A 20,426-nucleotide genomic window follows, 5' to 3' on the forward strand; every position below is an offset into this window, starting at 1 on the left:
CTTTTTTTGGTTTTCCATTGGGCTTGTCCTCACAAGGGGCGCTGGAGCATATCCCAGACAACTTTTGGGCTTATTTATATTTATTTAGCCAATGGAAAATGGGCACCCACTCGCACTCCTAGCTAAGGACAATTTAGCCTACATTTAGCCTAGCATGCATGTTTTTGGGATGTGGCAGAAAAGGAGTACCCGGAGAAAATCCACACGGGGGCGGGGAGAACCAGGGATTGGCAGACATGCTAACCACTCGTCCGCCGTGCTGCACATTGCAAAAAATAAACATACAGTATGCATTTTATGCTATTTATTTACACTAATGAAACAACAACAAATCATCCCTTTTTATCAGTTAATTTATGAGAACCAAATATTTACCCATAATTTGTCCGCTAACCTTATTTTGCGCTGCACGACGGATTTCCCTAAAAATAGTTTGGGCTCAAAATGGAGTGCGTTCTTCCCCTCGATTATCGCAACTTCACGTATTCACTTCTTTATAATTTTTTTCTGCTATTAATTATTCTTTTAAACATGGCTATATTATTGTTTTAAGATCTAAAAATTTGAAAATCCACGTTGAAACTCGTAAGCAAAAGCCACTAGAACTAAAAAAAAGTAATAATGGGGATGATCCTACTTTGCGATTTTTCGATTACTGCGGCCGTGTCTGGTCTACATTAACCGCAATATTCGAGGGATTACTGTAATTGTGCTATTTTTCCTTCTTCAATACATTTTAGAATTCTTTTTGGGCAGATCCACCAAAAAAAATCAGATTTAGGACTTGTGGAAAATATCCGGTAGGGACATCCCTAATAGAAATAAGAATTCTTGTAGTTTAAAGATCCAGTACAAGAGTCGCAGATGTGATCCAGCCATGCACTCTAATGATCTCACTGAGCGGAAGAAGAAAAGTGCATAAAATTCCTATTTGCGTCAGGTTTCCTTTCTTGAAAGAATGTGGCCAGCTTCTTCTTGCTTGACTGGTCTTACCACTAAAAATGTCTGCACCGTAAGTAAATGGATTCTGCATACCGGCCAAGTAGACACGCCTGGTTGGCCACGACCCTTTACAGTAGTCGTAAAACTGGGATAAGTTGCCTTGTACGACTCTCCTGCCCGCACTTAAACACGTGATTGAATGAAAGTGAGGTCCCACAGACAAAGTACTACTACTACTGCGACTACGACTATGACTACGACCAGTCCTATTACGACTACTACTACTACTACTGCTACTACTACCAGTCCTATTATGACTACTTCTTTTCCAGCTGTTAACATTAGGGATAAGCAGGAGGAAGTTCCCTTATGGAATGGATGGGTTTACTGTTGCTACTCCGTCAAGCTTGGTGACTTTGACGGTACAATCTATGGCAAGGAAACGTATTCGGTAGTTGGTTATAATTTTTTTTTTTGTGGCAATACCTCCAGATTGTGGAAAAAGGGTTTGCAGTTTGCGTATATTTGTCTAGTGTATGTTTACTGTTCGGTTGGCAAGTTAGCTAGACCCAATGCTCTACGCTAAGGCTAATATGTTGCTCTTGGTGATAAATGTAATTGCACGAGGCATTAGGATGACAGTTTTTGAGTTGTGTTTTTTGACTACCTTTGAATTGCTCTCTAAACTTTTTAAACAGTTTCTCAGGAAACACCAAGTTTGGGATATTCCCGTTTACCGTTCACAAAATGCTTACTGAAAATGGAAAATACATGTTGAAGACGCTTATCAGAACGCTAGCTTTCACAAAAACAAAGTGTCACTTGAATGCGCACTTATAGAACAGAGTCCGAACGAGGACGTGAAGCTAACCAACTTTAGCTAATGAAACGGCTATACTTCAAAGTTATAACGATGCTAAGGTATAATATTTGATGACGGTCACGAAACGTTTTTGCGATATTATTGCCTCCAGCGCAAGTTGGCCAGACAGCTCGCTAGTTAGCCTCTGGTGTTAGCTTAGTGTTAGCTTTAGAGAACACTATTTATTTTGGAGACGTTTGGGGTGGGAGCGACGCCGCACGTCCAGACTGTTTAATCCAGTCGGAATCCAGTTGTTTTTGAGCTCAACTTTTGGGCTAACTCGTGTCCGCCTTTATCTATCCGCGTGCTTAGCAACATTCTAGGCTAGCTAGCCATTCCATTGGTTCAAAACAAGTCCAATTCAATGGCTCCCGTCTAAAAATAATAATAAAGCGGAGTGGGTGTCTAGCATTGAAGTCTCCGCCGGGTTAAGCTGTTATCTTTCCCGTCCGTAAGATATTTAGGCAGGACCGCAGAGCGCTCTGGGAGCGGGAGTCAGTTTACCGCCGCGATAAAAAAGAGGCGGCCGGCGCCCGCTGAGGAGGGGCCCGTGTTTGCGCTGTCACGGCCAAGGTCAACCGCTCGCACCTAAAATTGGGATTTCCACCTTCACGCTCACTTAAGTTTTGGCCGCGGGTGAAACGCAGCTGAAACGCGCACGTTAGGGCCTCAAGGACGGCCGACAACGCTCATTAGCGGAGGTTGCTAGCGGTAATGATCTGGAGCCCACCCTCCGTATTGTCCAGCCGTGTTGTTTCTCGTCACCCGCCGCTTTAAATTCGATTCCCCCGGCGCCAAGCCGTTCTTTTTCGCTTTCCGGATCTGGGCGCTAACGTGTCATGGGTTGAGAGTTGAGGTTTCACGCCGGACGAGAGTGTCGTAATATGGCGCCGAGACAGTTTGTTGACAATGGCCGTCAATGGCGGAGATAACATTGATTTTGAAGTGGTTGAGTTAGTGTTTTTAGCTCGTTAGCTAGTTGAAAATCTGACGTTAAGTCCCGAGATTCAAAGTAGTGACTAGCTTACGACATCTTTTACACGCAAATCTTAGTTAGTTTGATCTGCCTATGTTAACTTTTAAAACAATTACATGCAAACACCGGCATTTTTTCATGTTTTCTTTACAGAAAAGAATCATGCGGAATGAAAATGTAAAATTGTGATTAAATCACCCGGCCCTCCAGTTACAAGACAAATCAGCTTTAAAGGCAGTTTCATTTGCAAAAAAAGAGTTTCAAGAATATTATATCTGTATTATTCTCAATATCATATGTGGTATATTATTTTTATGAACGATTGCTTTCAAGTAGGGCTGCCATGGATTGATTCTCAAGTTGAACAACTATTTTGATGATATATTGTTTAGCCTAAAATGTGCAAATTATTTTCTTTGAGTCTCTCAAGATGAAAAAAATGGGATTGGTTTTCACATTTTTCACCCAAAACTCAGTTAAAAACATAGTTTAAAAAAAGCAAAAAATGAGTTTTGATCCAAATAGTTTTCAAAATAACAATTTGGCCTCCTTAAAGCCTACTTTAGTCCCCTAACCTGATCCCAATCCTTTATTTTGTGGATGACACTAACCTTTTTTGACATGAGATAATGATCAGTCGATATTTTTGCCCCTTTCTTCTTAAAGGTCCGCCATCTGTGGCACCCCGTCATTAGAAGGACAGGCCTCAGTGGACGACTTGAAGCGCGTGGAGGTCTGTCGAAGCCACAGTTCCAGATCTCCAAACCGCGGCGAGATGGACCTGCTACAGGTAACTCTAGATTTTTAATTACATAGCGTGTGAGGTACCGCCACGGACGGGTCAGCGCTCCTTGATAACCCACCCGCTGCTCGCTCAATAGCCGATTGTCACCCCGAGAATCGACACGGAACTCCCCGCCAACCATCGCGTGTCCGTCAGCGCCTTTGACGTCTATTTAACTATTTCATTAGATTTTTTACTTTTTGACAGAGAGAGAGCCATAAACAATTTCTATTTTCAAATGTTATGACTTGAGAGCCATACTCACAATTTAAAAGTCAAAATACATGAAGTTGTGCCATTTTTTAGTCATTTTTCCGTCTTTTAAAGTACAAAAAGTCTCTGAATTCTTTTAACAACATCGTGGTTGCTAATCAGTGAGAGTAAGCATGCGCAATGTAATGTAAAATCTAATGTAAAACAAAAAAATAGCATTACGGCTATGCTAGAGGTACATTTTAGCTTAGAGCACATGTATCAAAGTGGCGGCCCGGGGGCCAAATCTGGCCCGCCACATCATTTTGTGTGGACCCGCGAAAGTAAATCATGAGTGCGACTTTCTGTTTTAGGATCAAATTAAAATGAAGAGTATAGATGTATATTAAATTTCCTGATTTTCCCCCTTTTAAATCTATAATTGTATTTTTTAAATAATTTTTTCCTGTGTTTTTAGTTCAAAAATCATTTTGTAAAATCTAAAAAAAATATTTAAAAAAAGCTAAAATAAACATTGTTTTAGATCTATAAAAAACTGAATATTCAGGAGCTTTAATCCAGTTCATTTAATCAATTTATTTAAAACAATCTAAATATTATATCTAAAATGGTCCGGCCCACGTGAAGTTTGAGTTAAAGCGGCCTGCGAACCAACCCGAGTCTGACACCCTTGGCTTAGAGGTTAGCAAAGAGCCATATGTGGCTCACGAGCCGCTGATCTAGATATAAGGTGCCGCGACCCAGCGGCGCACCGTCTTTCTTTCTAATGAAGACCGTCATTCCACAGCGGACGGCGGCAAATCTAATAAAAACGTCTGGCCCCCGAAAATAGTGGAAAGCAAACAGCCGAAATATTGGATCTCGGGAAACGGCCAGGGACAATTTCCGTCCGGCGTAACATTAGAACGGCAAAAGCCGGGCTCCCGGAGGTCGGGGGGGGGGGGCAGCGCCGTCGGGTCGCCCCAATTAGACGGCGCTTTCCCGCTGGGTCCCGAACGCCAGCGCGCCCGACCCCGAGAGCTCTTGTTATGGTTGGCGCCGTTTCCGCCCGACGTCTCCGGGTTGTCCGGTTCGGGAAAGTCACGCTCGGACCGCAAAATGACAAAATACATTTATTGAATTGAATTGAATTATTTTATTCTTACTATAGTACAAGTATAATGAGATTTAAAGCTTCACCATAAAGTGCACAAATAACAACAACAAACAAACAGACAAATAAATAATCAATAAGTAATAACGCAAAATAAACAATAAAGCAATAATCAATAAATAAGTTGTCAACAACATAAACAAGGGAAAACATTAGTATGGTATGTCATAATAATAGGGGCGATCCTACTTTGCGGTTTTTCGATTATTGCGGCCATGTTTGGTCTACATTATCCGCAAAAAAAACGAGGGATTAGCGTACAATGAAATTTAAAGCTACACCATAGAGTCCGCACATAAATAGTCATAAAAAGATTTATACCCAATAAAAATGAAGTATAAAAAAGTGGCTAAAGTGTTTAGTAGCACGTGAGGTAGCTACGGTGTTTTAGTATTAAAGTGCAAGATCAAAATTTGAGTTTGATTTATTTAATAAATGACAGCACATATTAGTGAACAAATCTATATTCATGTTAATGAACATGTATATGTAAATATGTAAGATTGTAGCTGAGGGCTAATTTCCATCTTTAGTCCCCTGTGTAGGTTGAAGATAAACAATGACGTCGTATATTAGACATAAACAAACGTAGCACAGTTTTAGATAGCATTGGGATGGCAATTTTGTTGGTCTAACAGCCAGGCTTTAAGATGATTGGCCAAGAGGTTCAGAGACGGTAGTTCACGTATGCTAATTTCTATTAAGTTCCGGGTATTGGCAAATTTAGCACTTTTTTTAAGGGAACTACACAGTCACCTCTAGAACCAGCCATGTTGGAATTTTGTGGTATAAAATCTTGCAGTGGAGGAGGAGCTTTGTGATGGAAGAATTTGTAAACTAAGGCGTCATCTGCATATTTAACAGTATTGTTCCAGTTCATGCATTTGCATTTTTTAAATATCTGACAGTGATGATGCGTTTTTGGCTTTCTGTCCAATAGTTTGAGAGCTTGCTTATAAATGCTTTCGATTGGTTTTAGTGTTGTTTTGCAGGCCGATGACCAACTTGTTAGCTCGTAAGTCAGGTGTGATAGGATCATTGTGTCCAAATATCATTTTTGCTGATTTGTGCTAATTCACCCTGGTTTTGAAATCCCCGGTGTAAACACCCGAGAGAACCGGATTTGCCGGGACTCGTGCGTATTTCCCCTTGCGACGCTATCATTCCTTCCTATCCGCGGCAAACAAGAAAGTTCATTTTTAGCTTTGGCGCGTCGCGTCGTATGTTTGGCGGAGGTCCCCGAGCGGAACGCGGTGACAATCCCACGGAAAGCGATTGCGTATCGCCGCTCTTTCATCGCGGCGGCGTGTGGGAAGAATGCCTCTTTTCATTGCACGCTCCGACAAATGAAAAAAAAGAACAGGCCGAGGAAAGGGGAGAGTCGGCGTAGGGAGACAGACGTTTGTCACACTGACATGTTCTTTCTAATGACTTCCACCTTATGTTGTCGGCTTATGTTGTCATCGGCATGGCGTTGGCGCTATTTCATTAGATTCAACAGGATTTGTTGTTTTATTTTTCAAAATGGCTTCCTTATTTTCAGGATTTTTCCAAAATGGCTTTTTTTCAGGGTTTATTTTGAAACAACCATAATTTGAAACAAGTCAAATTTGATCCTGTCTCATAGTTTCATTACCGTATTTTCCGCACTATAAGTTTAACCTCCAACATCTGTGTTTTTAGGCTGTAATTATCCCCAAAATGGTTAATATGCTTGTTTTGTCTGTTGTTTCTTATTTTACTATTACTTTAATTAAAATACAATGATATTAAAATGTAGCCTCCAAAAATATAATTTTGACTAATATATGTTCCTAACATATATCCATACCCTAAAAAAACAAAACAATGGGGGCCATGCATTAGCAAAACAAGGAAGTACGTTGAGTTGTAAATAAGATCTGATAAAGAAACCAGAAATGTAAGCGTGGGAAATACGTCAGTTTACGCGAACGTACCTTTGACGACGCCGCCGCCGACAGTTTCACCTGAGATTCCAGACAGGTGGGCGGGGGGGGGTTTGGTTCACCTCGTCAAAGGTGTCTGTGTCAGGTTTGACGCTGACATCATTGACCTTGCACAACTTACGTATCCTGTCGTGTTGTACTTTGCTGCAACGCGTCTGTTTATTGCTTCGCTTACTCTTCTCTTTCTAGTATGAAATGCATACAAAAAAATCATGCAAAAGCTTTTATAATTAAATTAGCTCCTAATTATTTTCCTGGCCTCGTCCACAAAAAATTCAAAATAGAAGCTGTCACAACCAGAATGAAATCCAGACTCTGCTAGCATGCTATCAGTCCATAGGTACGCTATTCTTTTGTAACCCCATGCAAAAGCCATCATAATTAAATTACCGTATTTTCTCACATATACCCCGTATTCTTCGCTAAAAAATAGATGACTGAGTCGAGGTTACGGCTTATATGCGCACAAATTAGACTTGACAGGAATGTGCAATCCAGCAATTGATTTATACAGTATCTCAGAAATAGCATGTGCGATGATTTTTCTTAAGATTTTCCTTTCAAAGGAACACATTTGTAATCTCTATTAAAACCATGAATATGCAGGTGAAAATTGTGAATCAGGGGGCGGCTTATACGAGTGAAATTGTAAAATTTAACTATTTTAAGGGTACGGCTTATACGCGGAGGTGGCTAATATGCGAAAAATACGGTAGTTCCTGATTAATTAATTTTCTTTCTCAGCTAACTTTACTCGCTCTTCAAACGAACTGTTGTCATTTGGACATAAATTATTGGACGTTGATTACGGCGGAGAGGTTGCGTTTCACTCAGCGCTGTTCAATTCCCGATGATTCCGAGTCGCTTTGTTTAGCCCCGAGATAGCGAGGCTGATGTTGCCATTTTTTTTTAAACTGGTTTATTTTGTTTGGCCCGATAGGCTCCCGGATTTGGATTGTGTACTTCCTTCCTTCGATAAACTATCACGGCGCAGCTAGGCAGAAGATAAGGCCTGGATTACTGTCAAGCAACAATATCTCCCCGTGGGCTAGAAAACACGCGACAAATAACAGTTAGCGGTCACCGCTAATTCCGTTTTAACTAAGCTGGAGTCATATTTTGATACACGGGCATCCGATAATGTCTTTTGGTACTTTGCATACATAGCAAAAACCGGCCTGTCATTTGAATTTTTTGAACCGTTCCAATGGATTAGTTGTCTAGCACCCTCAACAGCAGCTAACGAGTTCTAGTCAGGGACGACTAGCCTAATTTGAAGCTCCATTTTCAATAGAAGTCTTGTATTTCTTGTGTTGCTAGTGCAGCAAATCTTTGAATAGAGCTCCCACTTTTCCAAAACAGAGGCTTAGGCGGCGGACTTGAAGGTCTCCAATGGAATCTCAGGGAGTCGGGAGATGTGGAAGACATGATTTGCCAGTTTACCCTCACTGTTTGCCCGGACATTTTAACGTGGCGGCTCGAAGTGGAGCTGAGAACTTTCCCAAGGCCCGCTCCCGCCGTGTTGCGAGGCCCCTCCCCGGCGGCGGTCTTCAGGGGTGGCTCGAAAACGCTCGGGCCGCCACGCGGCCCCGCCGCCCCTCTGATGTGCCGGCGGTGGCTTTTGCGGGACGGCGGCGCGCTATCGCGCCTACCCCGAAAGCACACATGCCAGGAACGTACACAACCGGTGGAAATAACCAAAATAGAAACGAGACGCTCCGTTGCAGAAGCCCACAGGAAGTGATCACTTCAGCCAACTCGCGAGAGACGTTGGTAGTCGTAGTTGAATACTAGGAATCCGTTTTGTATCCACGCGGAGGATAAAGAAGGTTGGCCCGTTTGTGTTATTTGGGAGCCGTTCTAATGAAAGAAGCAAAGTGTCGAAATGGTGGCAAGGCGTTTTTGTTTGTAGAGCACTCAAGTGATTCGTTTTTTTAGATAAACAATCGTTTTTTAAGTACTTTTGAAGGGAAAACATGTCTTTTTGTCTTCTTTGGACACCATTAATAATATTCATTTTCCTGGAATTTTAGCAAAACAATTGGATGGCTTGTTTCCTCATAAAAAAATTGCATGTTTAACCAAAATCTGTTTCTAGGTGAAGAAATATGACCTAAATGTTGTAAACGCGCAACTTTCCTTATAATGTGGCAATTTCCCGCCGCAAAAATGTTTTTTTTCCATCAGAAAATTGTATTTCCTAAAACATACATATAGAATCATTGATTTTGTGTAATCTTTGCACTTTTTTTATACCTATAACTTCCCAAAGTTCCAAACTATTTATACTTTAAATGCACTTTTTGCTATTACACGGAATCGAACCAAAATACTTTCCCCCCCACGAGCAAAACCCGCACGTTTAAATAATATACACATTTACATTTAAGGGTGAATGAAGCCTGTTGAGTATATTTGACTTGTCTTGTTTTCCTAGCTGCGTTTTTCTGGACGTTTGTCGCCTCCTGTTGGCCACTGCGAGATGGCAGCCAGTGACACCGCACCCTCCAACTGAAGTGAGTAAAATGAAAACTCTGCTGTTATTGGAACGATTCACGCGAAATTTCACCGTTTCGCGTGACAATTCTACGTTAGAAATGTAAGATTAGAAGTAGAAATGCTTAAAGATTGGATTATTTTGCCCAATTTTTGCAGTTGTAAGATCCCATTTGATGCAAAAGAAGACTTGAGCGAGCGTTTTTCTTTTTTTTTGCAGAGGCAGACTCGTGTTACGTTGCCCCGCCCACCAGCTCGAAGTCCCAGCCCCCCTCCCCGTTCACTTCCTGGCCCTTGGAATAAAGTCTGCGCGCCCTAGAGCCACTCCGTGAGTCACGTTCCCCAAACTTGTGGAGTAGCCATCGCACTTTTGCCTTTCCCCCGCAAAGGACCGGCTTTTTCCCCCTCTTTGGAACTTGTTTTTTTTTTGCTGGACTTTTTCTTCTTGTTTCTCGGCGTCATCCTTCGCAGGAGGCGAACACTTGGGGTGGGGGTGGGGGTGGGTTGTGCGAGCGCGCCTTGCGGATTTCAGCAAAGTTTTCCCTTTTTTTTTTTGGTCAGGGGCCGCCAGTTCACGTTCGCATGAATCTCCTCGACCCTTACCTGAAGATGAGCGAAGAACAGGACAAGTGTCTCTCCGACGCGCCCAGTCCCAGCATGTCCGAGGACTCTGGCGGCTCCCCTTGCCCGTCCGGCTCCGGTTCGGACGCGGAGAACGGCCGTCCGTCCGACCTGCGCCTCCTGCACGGCGCCGCCGACTACAAGAAGGAGGGCGAGGAGGAGAAGTTCCCCGTGTGCATCCGGGACGCCGTGTCGCAGGTGCTGAAGGGCTACGACTGGACTCTGGTGCCCATGCCGGTCCGGGTCAACGGCTCCAGCAAGAATAAGCCGCACGTCAAGAGGCCCATGAACGCCTTCATGGTTTGGGCGCAGGCGGCGAGGAGGAAGCTGGCCGACCAGTACCCGCACCTGCACAACGCCGAACTCAGCAAGACGCTGGGGAAACTTTGGAGGTGGGTCCGCCGTTCACTTTGGAATTGAATAGTAGAACCTGCTTTATTGTCTAATTTCAGCAACACACATATATTTATTCATGTATTTACTTATTAACCCACTTGTTACCTATCTATTTATGTCTAAAATGCCTTCCTATTTCTGCATCCTCACCCCCTTGCTACCGTGACAACGAAATTTCCCGAATACGGGATGAATAAAGTGATCCAATCCAATCCAATACAAGCGCAATGAGACATGTGCATTTGTAGTTGATTTTTACCCCCCCCCCCCCAAAAAATTCTAAAGCGAACATCTGACAAATGTTCTCCTCGTCCTCCTGGCAGGCTCCTCAACGAGTCGGAGAAGCGTCCGTTCGTGGAGGAAGCCGAGCGCCTGCGGGTGCAGCACAAAAAGGACCACCCGGACTACAAGTATCAGCCCCGGCGGAGGAAGTCGGTGAAAAACGGCCAGAGCGAGGCCGACGACGGCGAGACCACCACGCACATCTCGCCCAACGCCATCTTCAAGGCTCTGCAGCAGGCCGACTCGCCCGCTTCCAGCATGGGGGACATGCACTCGCCCGGGGAACATTCAGGTAAGAAAAAAGAAAAACAAAAAGGCTGCTTTTGTGCCTTCTTTTTCTACATTTTTAATTGAATTGAATGCTTTTATTGTCATTATGACAAGTATGGTGAGACTTGAAGCTTCAGTGTAAAGTGCACAAATAAGTAATCAACACTTATTTATTTTAAAATGTAGGTGTAAATTAGTCTTTAGTCTTTCAAAAGTTGTGCACTAAATGGCAATGTTATTTGTAATTATAGTTAAAACACAGCATAGCTAGTAAAAGTGGATTCATAGTAGTACTTTTTAATGTTAGTCTTATTTTGAAATGCTCATTTTCAAGTGCGTTTAAATAACAAACGTCATGCTGAAATGAGTGCAAAATGCAACGTTACCTTTTGAACTACAAGTTCTACAAGTAGTATAGCTACAAGTGAAAAAATGAAGTTGCAACCAGGTATGAAAGTACAAGAGTTTATTTGCATGCGTTGATAAAGTTCAATTCTGACTTTGTTGAGAAAGAGCAAGAAAAAAATGATTTCATTTGGATGACGCAATGTGAAGGATTTAAGATGTTGACTTAATTTTGCTTAGTCACGTCATGTCCAAAACACAGAATTACCCAAAGGACCTGGACAGGAAGAACAATAAATAAATCAGGGTGACCAAGGGTATTTTATTTTTGCAAAAAAAAAAAAAAGTCACAGGATGGCAAAGTTATTAACACTTGTGGTTCTCTCTCTGTTTTTTAGCAGGTCAGTCCCAGGGCCCGCCAACACCCCCGACCACCCCCAAGACGGACCTCCCCTCTGCCAAGTCGGACCTGAAACGCGAGGGGCGCCCGCTCCAGGAAGGGCGCCAGCTCAACATCGACTTTGGCGCCGTTGACATCGGCGAGCTGAGCAGCGAGGTCATCTCCAACATGGGCAGCTTCGACGTGGACGAGTTCGACCAGTACCTGCCGCCTCACAGCCACGCCACCGTCGTCGCCGCCGCCCAAGGCGGCTACGTCGCGGGCTACGGCTCCTCGGTGGCGTCCCAAGGTACCTGGATGACCAAGCAGCAGCAGCAGCAGCACCTAGCGGGAGAAGCCGTGGCGCAACAGCGAGCCACTCAGATCAAAACAGAGCAACTAAGCCCCAGCCACTACGGCGAACAACCGCCGCCGGCACCCCCGCCGTCCTCGGCGCCCCAGGGAGGCTCCCCCCAACACGTGGCTTACGGCTCCTTCAGCCTGCAGCACTACAGCGCCTCGGCCTACCCGCCCACCGGCCGCGCCCACTACGACTATCCGGAACACCAAGCGGGCGCTTACTACTCGCACTCCCCGGCGTCGGGTCAAGGCTCGAGCCTGTACTCCCCCTTCGGCTACGTCAGCCCCACCCCGAGGCCCATGTACACCCCCGTAGCCGACAGCGCCGGCATCCCCTCGGTACCGCCCGCCCACAGTCCGCAGCACTGGGACCAGCAACCCATTTACACCCAACTGAGCCGGCCGTGAGGACTCACCAAGGCGCCGGCCAGGTTCGAATCCCACTTGGCGCAGTTGGGCGATATCGTCCGTTGCTCTTCTACACTGTAAAAAGAAAATATGGTTAAAAATACTGGCAGGACGCCACGTCCACCTCACGGTTCTGAGATAAAGTCCCCCGGTAAGGAGTTGGTACCTGTGTGACTTTTTTTTCCCGGGTTGTCCCATCGCGTGCACGCTAGCTAGGCTAATTGTACGCTAAACTTAGTACCTGCGATTGGTGGTCCTTCTGGTTGTGCCTTGCGATTTAGTTGACGATCAGTTCATTCTGCCCCTCGTTAGGTGGGATTGGCTCCGGCATCCCCGCGACGCTGGTGAGGAAAACGAATGAGTGAAAAGTATGGCGGCTGCGGTTCCCAGAATTTTACCGTTAAAATAAAATACTTAATGCAGTACTCTGGTCACGACAAATTAAGAGATTGGTTTTTTTTAACCGTATATAACGGTTTTAGACAAATCTGAATATTTTTACACTGTATGGCCCTCTTTTTCTCATCGCGCTTGAACCCACCGGGTAGTCAAACGTGCTGACTGCTGAGCTACTGCTTAGAACAAGTGGTGTGCATTGTTAAAAGTTAGGAAAACATTCTTTTACAAGAACTAAAATGGCAGCTAAACTTACCTTGACAGTCAGCGTTCTTGATTGCTGCCCGTCTGACTTCAAGTCACATGACCTCTGACCTTAAACTGGATGCTTTTTCCTGTGAAACAAAAAATTAAATGGTGTTTGTTATTCATTTGACACTAGCCTTTAAAAACTTGGCGTTTTTTTTCAAGCAATCCAACTCTGGCAACCGCAGCTACCGCAAATTTCAATTTTGGGGGCATGTTTTGCAGTGTATATATTTCCGTCGAAAAGTTATGGGTAGTTCAGGTTCAGGCCGGAATTTCCCCCGCCCGACAACAGACGGTCAGATTTTTCCGGATTGGCTCCCGACTGTGCCTTTTTGTAAACGCTTGGAACGGCGATGATATTTTTCTAGATATATAATGCCAACATAAATCCTCCGTGAGGACATAGTGCTTTGAAATATTTTAGTATGTACTGTGTATGTGTTTTGCTCTTCAGCTAATCCGTGCCATCCGTCGTCGCAAAACGTCTTAACTCTTTTGCCGCCGTTTTTGACGGAAATGGGAAAATTACCCGCAGTGGCCTTGTGTTTTGGTTTTGTTTTGTACAGTGACTGAGTTGTATTTTTTTTGGAAAGTTTTTTTTTAAAAACTGTACATATTTTAATCCCAGCGGGGCGGGCTAGGTCGGTCAAATGCGGGGAGGGGGAAGTTGGGTTAATTAATGTATTTGGGCTTTTTTACAACCGCTATTTTGTGGGTTTTTACCACGTCGCTCGCTCGCTCGCTCGCATGCGTCTGCCTTCATACCACTGGTGCCTGCGGAGGCGCGGACGGGAGGCTCCGCCCATCTCCGTTCTCACTTCCTGCTCTCGGCATGCCAGCAGGTCTGAGCCCCGCCCACTCGCCACGCCCTCTCTAACCTCTCTTAATTTATTCTTTAGCATTTAATTTTATTGGAGAATTAACTTTCGGGGCGCAATTATCGTCGGATGTTCAGCAGAGTAGATTTTTTTTCCTTTTGTTTCGTGGTACGGATGTTTTTATTTATCGTTTGTAAATTTGATTCAGATCGTTGGAGTCGAACTGGAATTTTTTTGGTTGTTTTTTTTAAGAGCAAAAAAGTTGCTGGAAATGGACACGTTATGTTTTTTTTTGTTGAGATATGGTGTCTCGCTTTTATATTCTGTATCGTTAGACCTGGTTTTGTGTCAACTCTTACTGCAGTTTCCTTTTAGGTAAACATGGCGTTGTCTTTAAAAAATTAAAGCATATCTTTTTTGTATCATATTGTTTGCAATAAAAAGAAAACACTGTAAACTGTCATGGCCTCCGTTTCATTTCAATGAGTTCATCTATGGACGCCAATAAGGTTTTTTTATGATAAAATACTATATTTTCCTTTCAATAGATAATAAAAACATGCTGTTTAAATTTTTGGAGCGGTTTGAAATGGTAGCGTTTAAGTCAAATTTTGTTTTTTAAAATCTTTTCTTACCTTGTGTGTGCTTTCAGGCGGAGGGAGAGCCACTGGGCCGCCCGCCGACCAAGCAGCGGGAGGGAGGAAGGTCGGACACTTGATGAATGTTTCCAAGAGGGGATCGGAAACGAGAGCAAATTTTTCTCCTCCAGACGGGCCTTTCCACGGGCAATTTTCCCAGGACGAGCCCATTATTATTCCGAGGAGACGTCTGCCCCCTCCGAGCCCGATGGGTGGTCTTTCTGAAGGCAAAAGGAAGAGGAAAAGAAAGGATCAGAAATGGACGGCGGGCGGATGCACCCACCGACAAACTGGAAAGGCATCAAATAGATCGGGAGGCCATTTAGATCCAATCGAGCAAAACTCAATGTTTGGGCTTTTTTTTTCTTGAAAAAAATGATCATGTATAGGAAGGCATTTTTCTTTTAAAAACGACCATGTATAGTTAGGCTTTTTTTCTTTAAAAAAACTACCATGTAGTATAGTAAGGTTTTTTTCTTTTAAAAAAATGACATAGTATAGTAAGGCTTTTTTCTTAAAAAAACGACATAGTATAGTAAGGCTTTTTTCTTAAAAAAATGACATAGTATAGTAAGGCCTTTTTCTTAAAAAACGACATAGTACAGTAAGGCTTTTTTTTCTCCTAAAAACGAAATAGTATAGTAAGGCTTTCCCCCCCTTAAAAAACGACATAGTATAGTAAGGCTTTTTTCTTTAAAAAACGACCATGTATAGTAAGGCTTTTTTCTTCAAAAACGACATAGTATAGTAAGGCTTTTTTTTCCTGAAAAACGACATAGTATAGTAAGAATTTTTTTCCTGAAAAACGACATAGTATAGTAAGGCTTTTTTTCTTAAAAAACGACATAGTATAGTAAGGCTTTTTTCTTTAAAAAAACGACATAGTATAGTAAGGCTTTTTTTCTTAATAAACGACATAGTATAGCAAGGCTTTTTTCCCTGAAAAACGACATAGTATAGTACGGCTTTTTGTCTTAAAAAACGACATAGTATAGTAAGGCTTTTTTCTTAAAAAAAACGACATAGTATACAGTAAGGCTTTTTTTCCGTAAAAAACGACATAGTATAGTAAGGCTTTTTTTCTTAAAAAACGACATAGTATAGTAAGGCTTTTTTTCTTAAAAAACGACATAGTATAGTAAGGCTTTTTTCGTAAAAAAACCGACAGAGTATAGTAAGGCTTTTTTCTTTAAAAAACGACCATGTATAGTAAGGCTTTTTTCTTCAAAAACGACATAGTATAGTAAGGCTTTTTTTCCTGAAAAACGACATAGTATAGTAAGATTTTTTTTCCTGAAAAACGACATAGTATAGTAAGGCTTTTTTTCTTAAAAAACGACATAGTATAGTAAGGCTTTTTTCTTTAAAAAAACGACATAGTATAGTAAGGCTTTTTTCCCAAAAAAACGACATAGTATAGTAAGGCTTTTTTTCTTAAAAAACGACATAGTATAGTAAGGCTTTTTTCCCAAAAAAACGACATAGTATAGTAAGGCTTTTTTCCCAAAAAAAACGACATGGTATAGTAAGGCTTTTTTCTTAAAAAACGACATAGTATTGTAAGGCTTTTTTTCCTGAAAAACGACATAGTATAGTAAGGCTTTTTTTCTTAAAAAACGACATAGTATAGTAAGGCTTTTTTCCCAAAAAAACGACATAATATAGTAAGGCTTTTTTCCCAAAAAAAACGACATGGTATAGTAAGGCTTTTTTCTTAAAAAACTACATAGTATTGTAAGGCTTTTTTTCCTGAAAAACGACATAGTATAGTAAGGCTTTTTTTCTTAAAAAACGACATAGTATAGTAGGGCTTTTTTCCCCAAAAAAACGACATGGTATAGTAAGGCTTTTTTCTTAAAAAACGACATAGTATTGTAAGGCTTTTTTGTTAAAAACGACATAGTATACAGTAAGGCTTTTTTTCCGTAAAAAACGACATAGTATAGTAAGGCTTTTTTTCCTGAAAAACGACATAGTATAGTAAGGCTTTTTTTCTTAAAAAACGACATAGTATAGTAAGGCTTTTTTTCTTAAAAAACGACATAGTATAGTAAGGCTTTTTTCTTTAAAAAAACGACATAGTATACAGTAAGGCTTTTTTTCCGTAAAAAACGACATAGTATAGTAAGGCTTTTTTTCTTAAAAAACGACATAGTATAGTAAGGCTTTTTTTCCTGAAAAACGACATAGTATAGTAAGAATTTTTTTCCTGAAAAACGACATAGTATAGTAAGGCTTTTTTCCCAAAAAAACGACATGGTATAGTAAGGCTTTTTTCTTAAAAAACGACATAGTATTGTAAGGCTTTTTTTCCTGAAAAACGACATAGTATAGTAAGGCTTTTTTTCTTAAAAAACGACATAGTATAGTAGGGCTTTTTTCCCAAAAAAAACGACATGGTATAGTAAGGCTTTTTTCTTAAAAAAACGACATAGTATTGTAAGGCTTTTTTGTTAAAAACGACATAGTATACAGCAAGGCTTTTTTTCCGTAAAAAACGACATAGTATAGTAAGGCTTTTTTTCTTAAAAAACGACATAGTATAGTAAGGCTTTTTTTCCTGAAAAACGACATAGTATAGTAAGGCTTTTTTCTTAAAAAACGACATAGTATAGTAAGGCTTTTTTCCCCAAAAAAACGACATGGTATAGTAAGGCTTTTTTCTTAAAAAACGACATAGTATTGTAAGGCTTTTTTTCCTGAAAAACGACATAGTATAGTAAGGCTTTTTTTCTTAAAAAACGACATAGTATAGTAAGTCTTTTTTCCCCAAAAAACGACATAATATAGTAAGGCTTTTTTCCCCAAAAAGACGACATGGTATAGTAAGGCTTTTTTCTTAAAAAACGACATAGTATTGTAAGGCTTTTTTTCCTGAAAAACGACATAGTATAGTAAGGCTTTTTTTCTTAAAAAACGACATAGTATAGTAAGGCTTTTTTCCCCAAAAAAACGACATGGTATAGTAAGGCTTTTTTCTTAAAAAACGACATAGTATTGTAAGGCTTTTTTGTTAAAAACGACATAGTATACAGTAAGGCTTTTTTTCCGTAAAAAACGACATAGTATAGTAAGGCTTTTTTTCTTAAAAAACGACATAGTATAGTAAGGCTTTTTTTCCTGAAAAACGACATAGTATAGTAAGGCTTTTTTTCTTAAAAAACGACATAGTATAGTAAGGCTTTTTTTCTTAAAAAACGACATAGTATAGTAAGGCTTTTTTCTTTAAAAAAACGACATAGTATACAGTAAGGCTTTTTTTCCGTAAAAAACGACATAGTATAGTAAGGCTTTTTTTCTTAAAAAACGACATAGTATAGTAAGGCTTTTTTTCTTAAAAAACGACATAGTATAGTAAGGCTTTTTTCTTTAAAAAAACAACATAGTATACAGTAAGGCTTTTTTTCCGTAAAAAACGACATAGTATAGTAAGGCTTTTTTTCTCAAAAAACGACATAGTATAGTAAGGCTTTTTTCTTTAAAAAAACGACATAGTATAGTAAGGCTTTTTTTCTTAATAAACGACATAGTATAGTAAGGCTTTTTTTCTTAATAAACGACATAGTATAGTAAGGCTTTTTTTCCTGAAAAACGACATAGTATATATAGTAAGGCTTTTTTTCTTAAAAAACGACACAGTATAGTAAGGCTTTTTTTCTTAAAAAACGACATAGTATAGTAAGGCTTTTTTCTTTAAAAAAACGACATAGTATACAGTAAGGCTTTTTTTCCGTAAAAAACGACATAGTATAGTAAGGCTTTTTTTCTTAAAAAACGACATAGTATAGTAAGGCTTTTTTTCTTAAAAAACGACATAGTATAGTAAGGCTTTTTTCTTTTAAAAAACGACATAGTATACAGTAAGGCTTTTTTTCCGTAAAAAACGACATAGTATAGTAAGGCTTTTTTTCTTAATAAACGACATAGTATAGTAAGGCTTTTTTTCTTAATAAACGACATAGTATAGTAAGGCTTTTTTTCCTGAAAAACGACATAGTATAGTAAGGCTTTTTTTCTTAAAAAACGACACAGTATAGTAAGGCTTTTTTTCTTAAAAAACGACATAGTATAGTAAGGCTTTTTTCTTTAAAAAAAACGACATAGTATACAGTAAGGCTTTTTTTCCGTAAAAAACGACATAGTATAGTAAGGCTTTTTTTCTTAAAAAACGACATAGTATAGTAAGGCTTTTTTTCTTAAAAAACGACATAGTATAGTAAGGCTTTTTTCTTTAAAAAAACGACATAGTATAGTAAGGCTTTTTTTCTTAATAAACGACATAGTATAGTAAGGCTTTTTTTTCCTGAAAAACGACATAGTATAGTAAGGCTTTTTTTCTTAAAAAACGACACAGTATAGTAAGGCTTTTTTTCTTAAAAAACGACATAGTATAGTAAGGCTTTTTTCTTTAAAAAAACGACATAGTATACAGTAAGGCTTTTTTTCCTGAAAAACGACATAGTATAGTAAGGCTTTTTTTCTTAAAAAACGACACAGTATAGTAAGGCTTTTTTTCTTAAAAAACGACATAGTATAGTAAGGCTTTTTTCTTTAAAAAAACGACATAGTATACAGTAAGGCTTTTTTTCCTGAAAAACGACATAGTATAGTAAGGCTTTTTTTCTTAAAAAACGACATAGTATAGTAAGGCTTTTTTTCTTAAAAACGACATAGTATAGTAAGGCTTTTTTCTTAAAAAAAATGACATAGTATAGTAAGGCTTTTTTTCTTAATAAACGACATAGTATAGTAAGGCTTTTTTTCCTGAAAAACGACATAGTATAGTAAGGCTTTTTTTCTTAAAAAACGACATAGTATAGTAAGGCTTTTTTTCTAAAAAAACGACATAGTATAGTAAGGCTTTTTTCTTTTAAAAAACGACATAGTATAGTAAGGCTTTGTTCTTATAAAAACGACATAGTATAGTAAGGCTTTTTTCTTAAAAAACGACATAATATAGTAAGGCTTTTTTTCTTAAAAAAACGACAGTATAGTAGGGCTTTTTTCTTAAAAAACGACATAGTATAGTAAGGCTTTTTTTTCGTAAGAAACTACATAGTAAGGCTTTTTTTTGTTAAAAAACGACATAGTATAGTAAGGCTTTTTTTCTTAAAAAACGACATAGTATAGTAAGGCATTTTTCGTAAAAAAAACGACATAGTATAGTAAGGCTTTTTTTCTTAATAAACGACATAGTATAGTAAGGCTTTTTTTCCTGAAAAACGACATAGTATAGTAAGAATTTTTTTCCTGAAAAACGACATAGTATAGTAAGGCTTTTTTCCCAAAAAAACGACATGGTATAGTAAGGCTTTTTTCTTAAAAAACGACATAGTATTGTAAGGCTTTTTTTCCTGAAAAACGACATAGTATAGTAAGGCTTTTTTTCTTAAAAAACGACATAGTATAGTAGGGCTTTTTTCCCAAAAAAAACGACATGGTATAGTAAGGCTTTTTTCTTAAAAAAACGACATAGTATTGTAAGGCTTTTTTGTTAAAAACGACATAGTATACAGCAAGGCTTTTTTTCCGTAAAAAACGACATAGTATAGTAAGGCTTTTTTTCTTAAAAAACGACATAGTATAGTAAGGCTTTTTTTCCTGAAAAACGACATAGTATAGTAAGGCTTTTTTCTTAAAAAACGACATAGTATAGTAAGGCTTTTTTCCCCAAAAAAACGACATGGTATAGTAAGGCTTTTTTCTTAAAAAACGACATAGTATTGTAAGGCTTTTTTTCCTGAAAAACGACATAGTATAGTAAGGCTTTTTTTCTTAAAAAACGACATAGTATAGTAAGTCTTTTTTCCCCAAAAAACGACATAATATAGTAAGGCTTTTTTCCCCAAAAAGACGACATGGTATAGTAAG

At 39.8% G+C, this 20,426-nt stretch overlaps 1 protein-coding gene and 1 long non-coding RNA gene across 3 annotated transcripts in view; one reads left to right on the forward strand and one right to left on the reverse strand.

Moving 5' to 3' along the window:
• The window catches only part of LOC144088706 (transcription factor Sox-9-B-like), a 62,278-nt gene extending 47,900 nt beyond the window's left edge, over positions 1-14,378 (forward strand). The window contains exons 7-11 of one of the 2 annotated variants that reach the window (XM_077619307.1): positions 3,447-3,570; positions 9,335-9,413; positions 9,614-10,406; positions 10,734-10,984; positions 11,706-14,378. In XM_077619307.1, the coding sequence (XP_077475433.1) occupies positions 9,976-10,406; positions 10,734-10,984; positions 11,706-12,454 (1,431 nt within the window). In that variant the 5' untranslated portion in view covers positions 3,447-3,570; positions 9,335-9,413; positions 9,614-9,975 and the 3' untranslated portion in view covers positions 12,455-14,378. The remainder of the gene's footprint in view (positions 1-3,446; positions 3,571-9,334; positions 9,414-9,613; positions 10,407-10,733; positions 10,985-11,705) is intronic. The other variant, XM_077619308.1, reaches the window with a different exon arrangement.
• LOC144088710 (uncharacterized) overlaps positions 11,414-20,426 on the reverse strand; it is a 106,095-nt gene continuing 97,082 nt past the window's right edge. Inside the window, exons 7-11 of the long non-coding RNA XR_013304925.1 lie at positions 14,553-14,776; positions 13,107-13,185; positions 12,696-12,795; positions 12,463-12,529; positions 11,414-12,031 (exon numbers count right to left, since the gene is read on the reverse strand). This is a non-coding gene — a long non-coding RNA (uncharacterized LOC144088710). The remainder of the gene's footprint in view (positions 12,032-12,462; positions 12,530-12,695; positions 12,796-13,106; positions 13,186-14,552; positions 14,777-20,426) is intronic.

The sequence above is a fragment of the Stigmatopora argus genome, chromosome 14 (genome assembly GCF_051989625.1).
Source record: "Stigmatopora argus isolate UIUO_Sarg chromosome 14, RoL_Sarg_1.0, whole genome shotgun sequence".
In the NCBI taxonomy this organism is placed as follows: domain Eukaryota; kingdom Metazoa; phylum Chordata; class Actinopteri; order Syngnathiformes; family Syngnathidae; genus Stigmatopora; species Stigmatopora argus.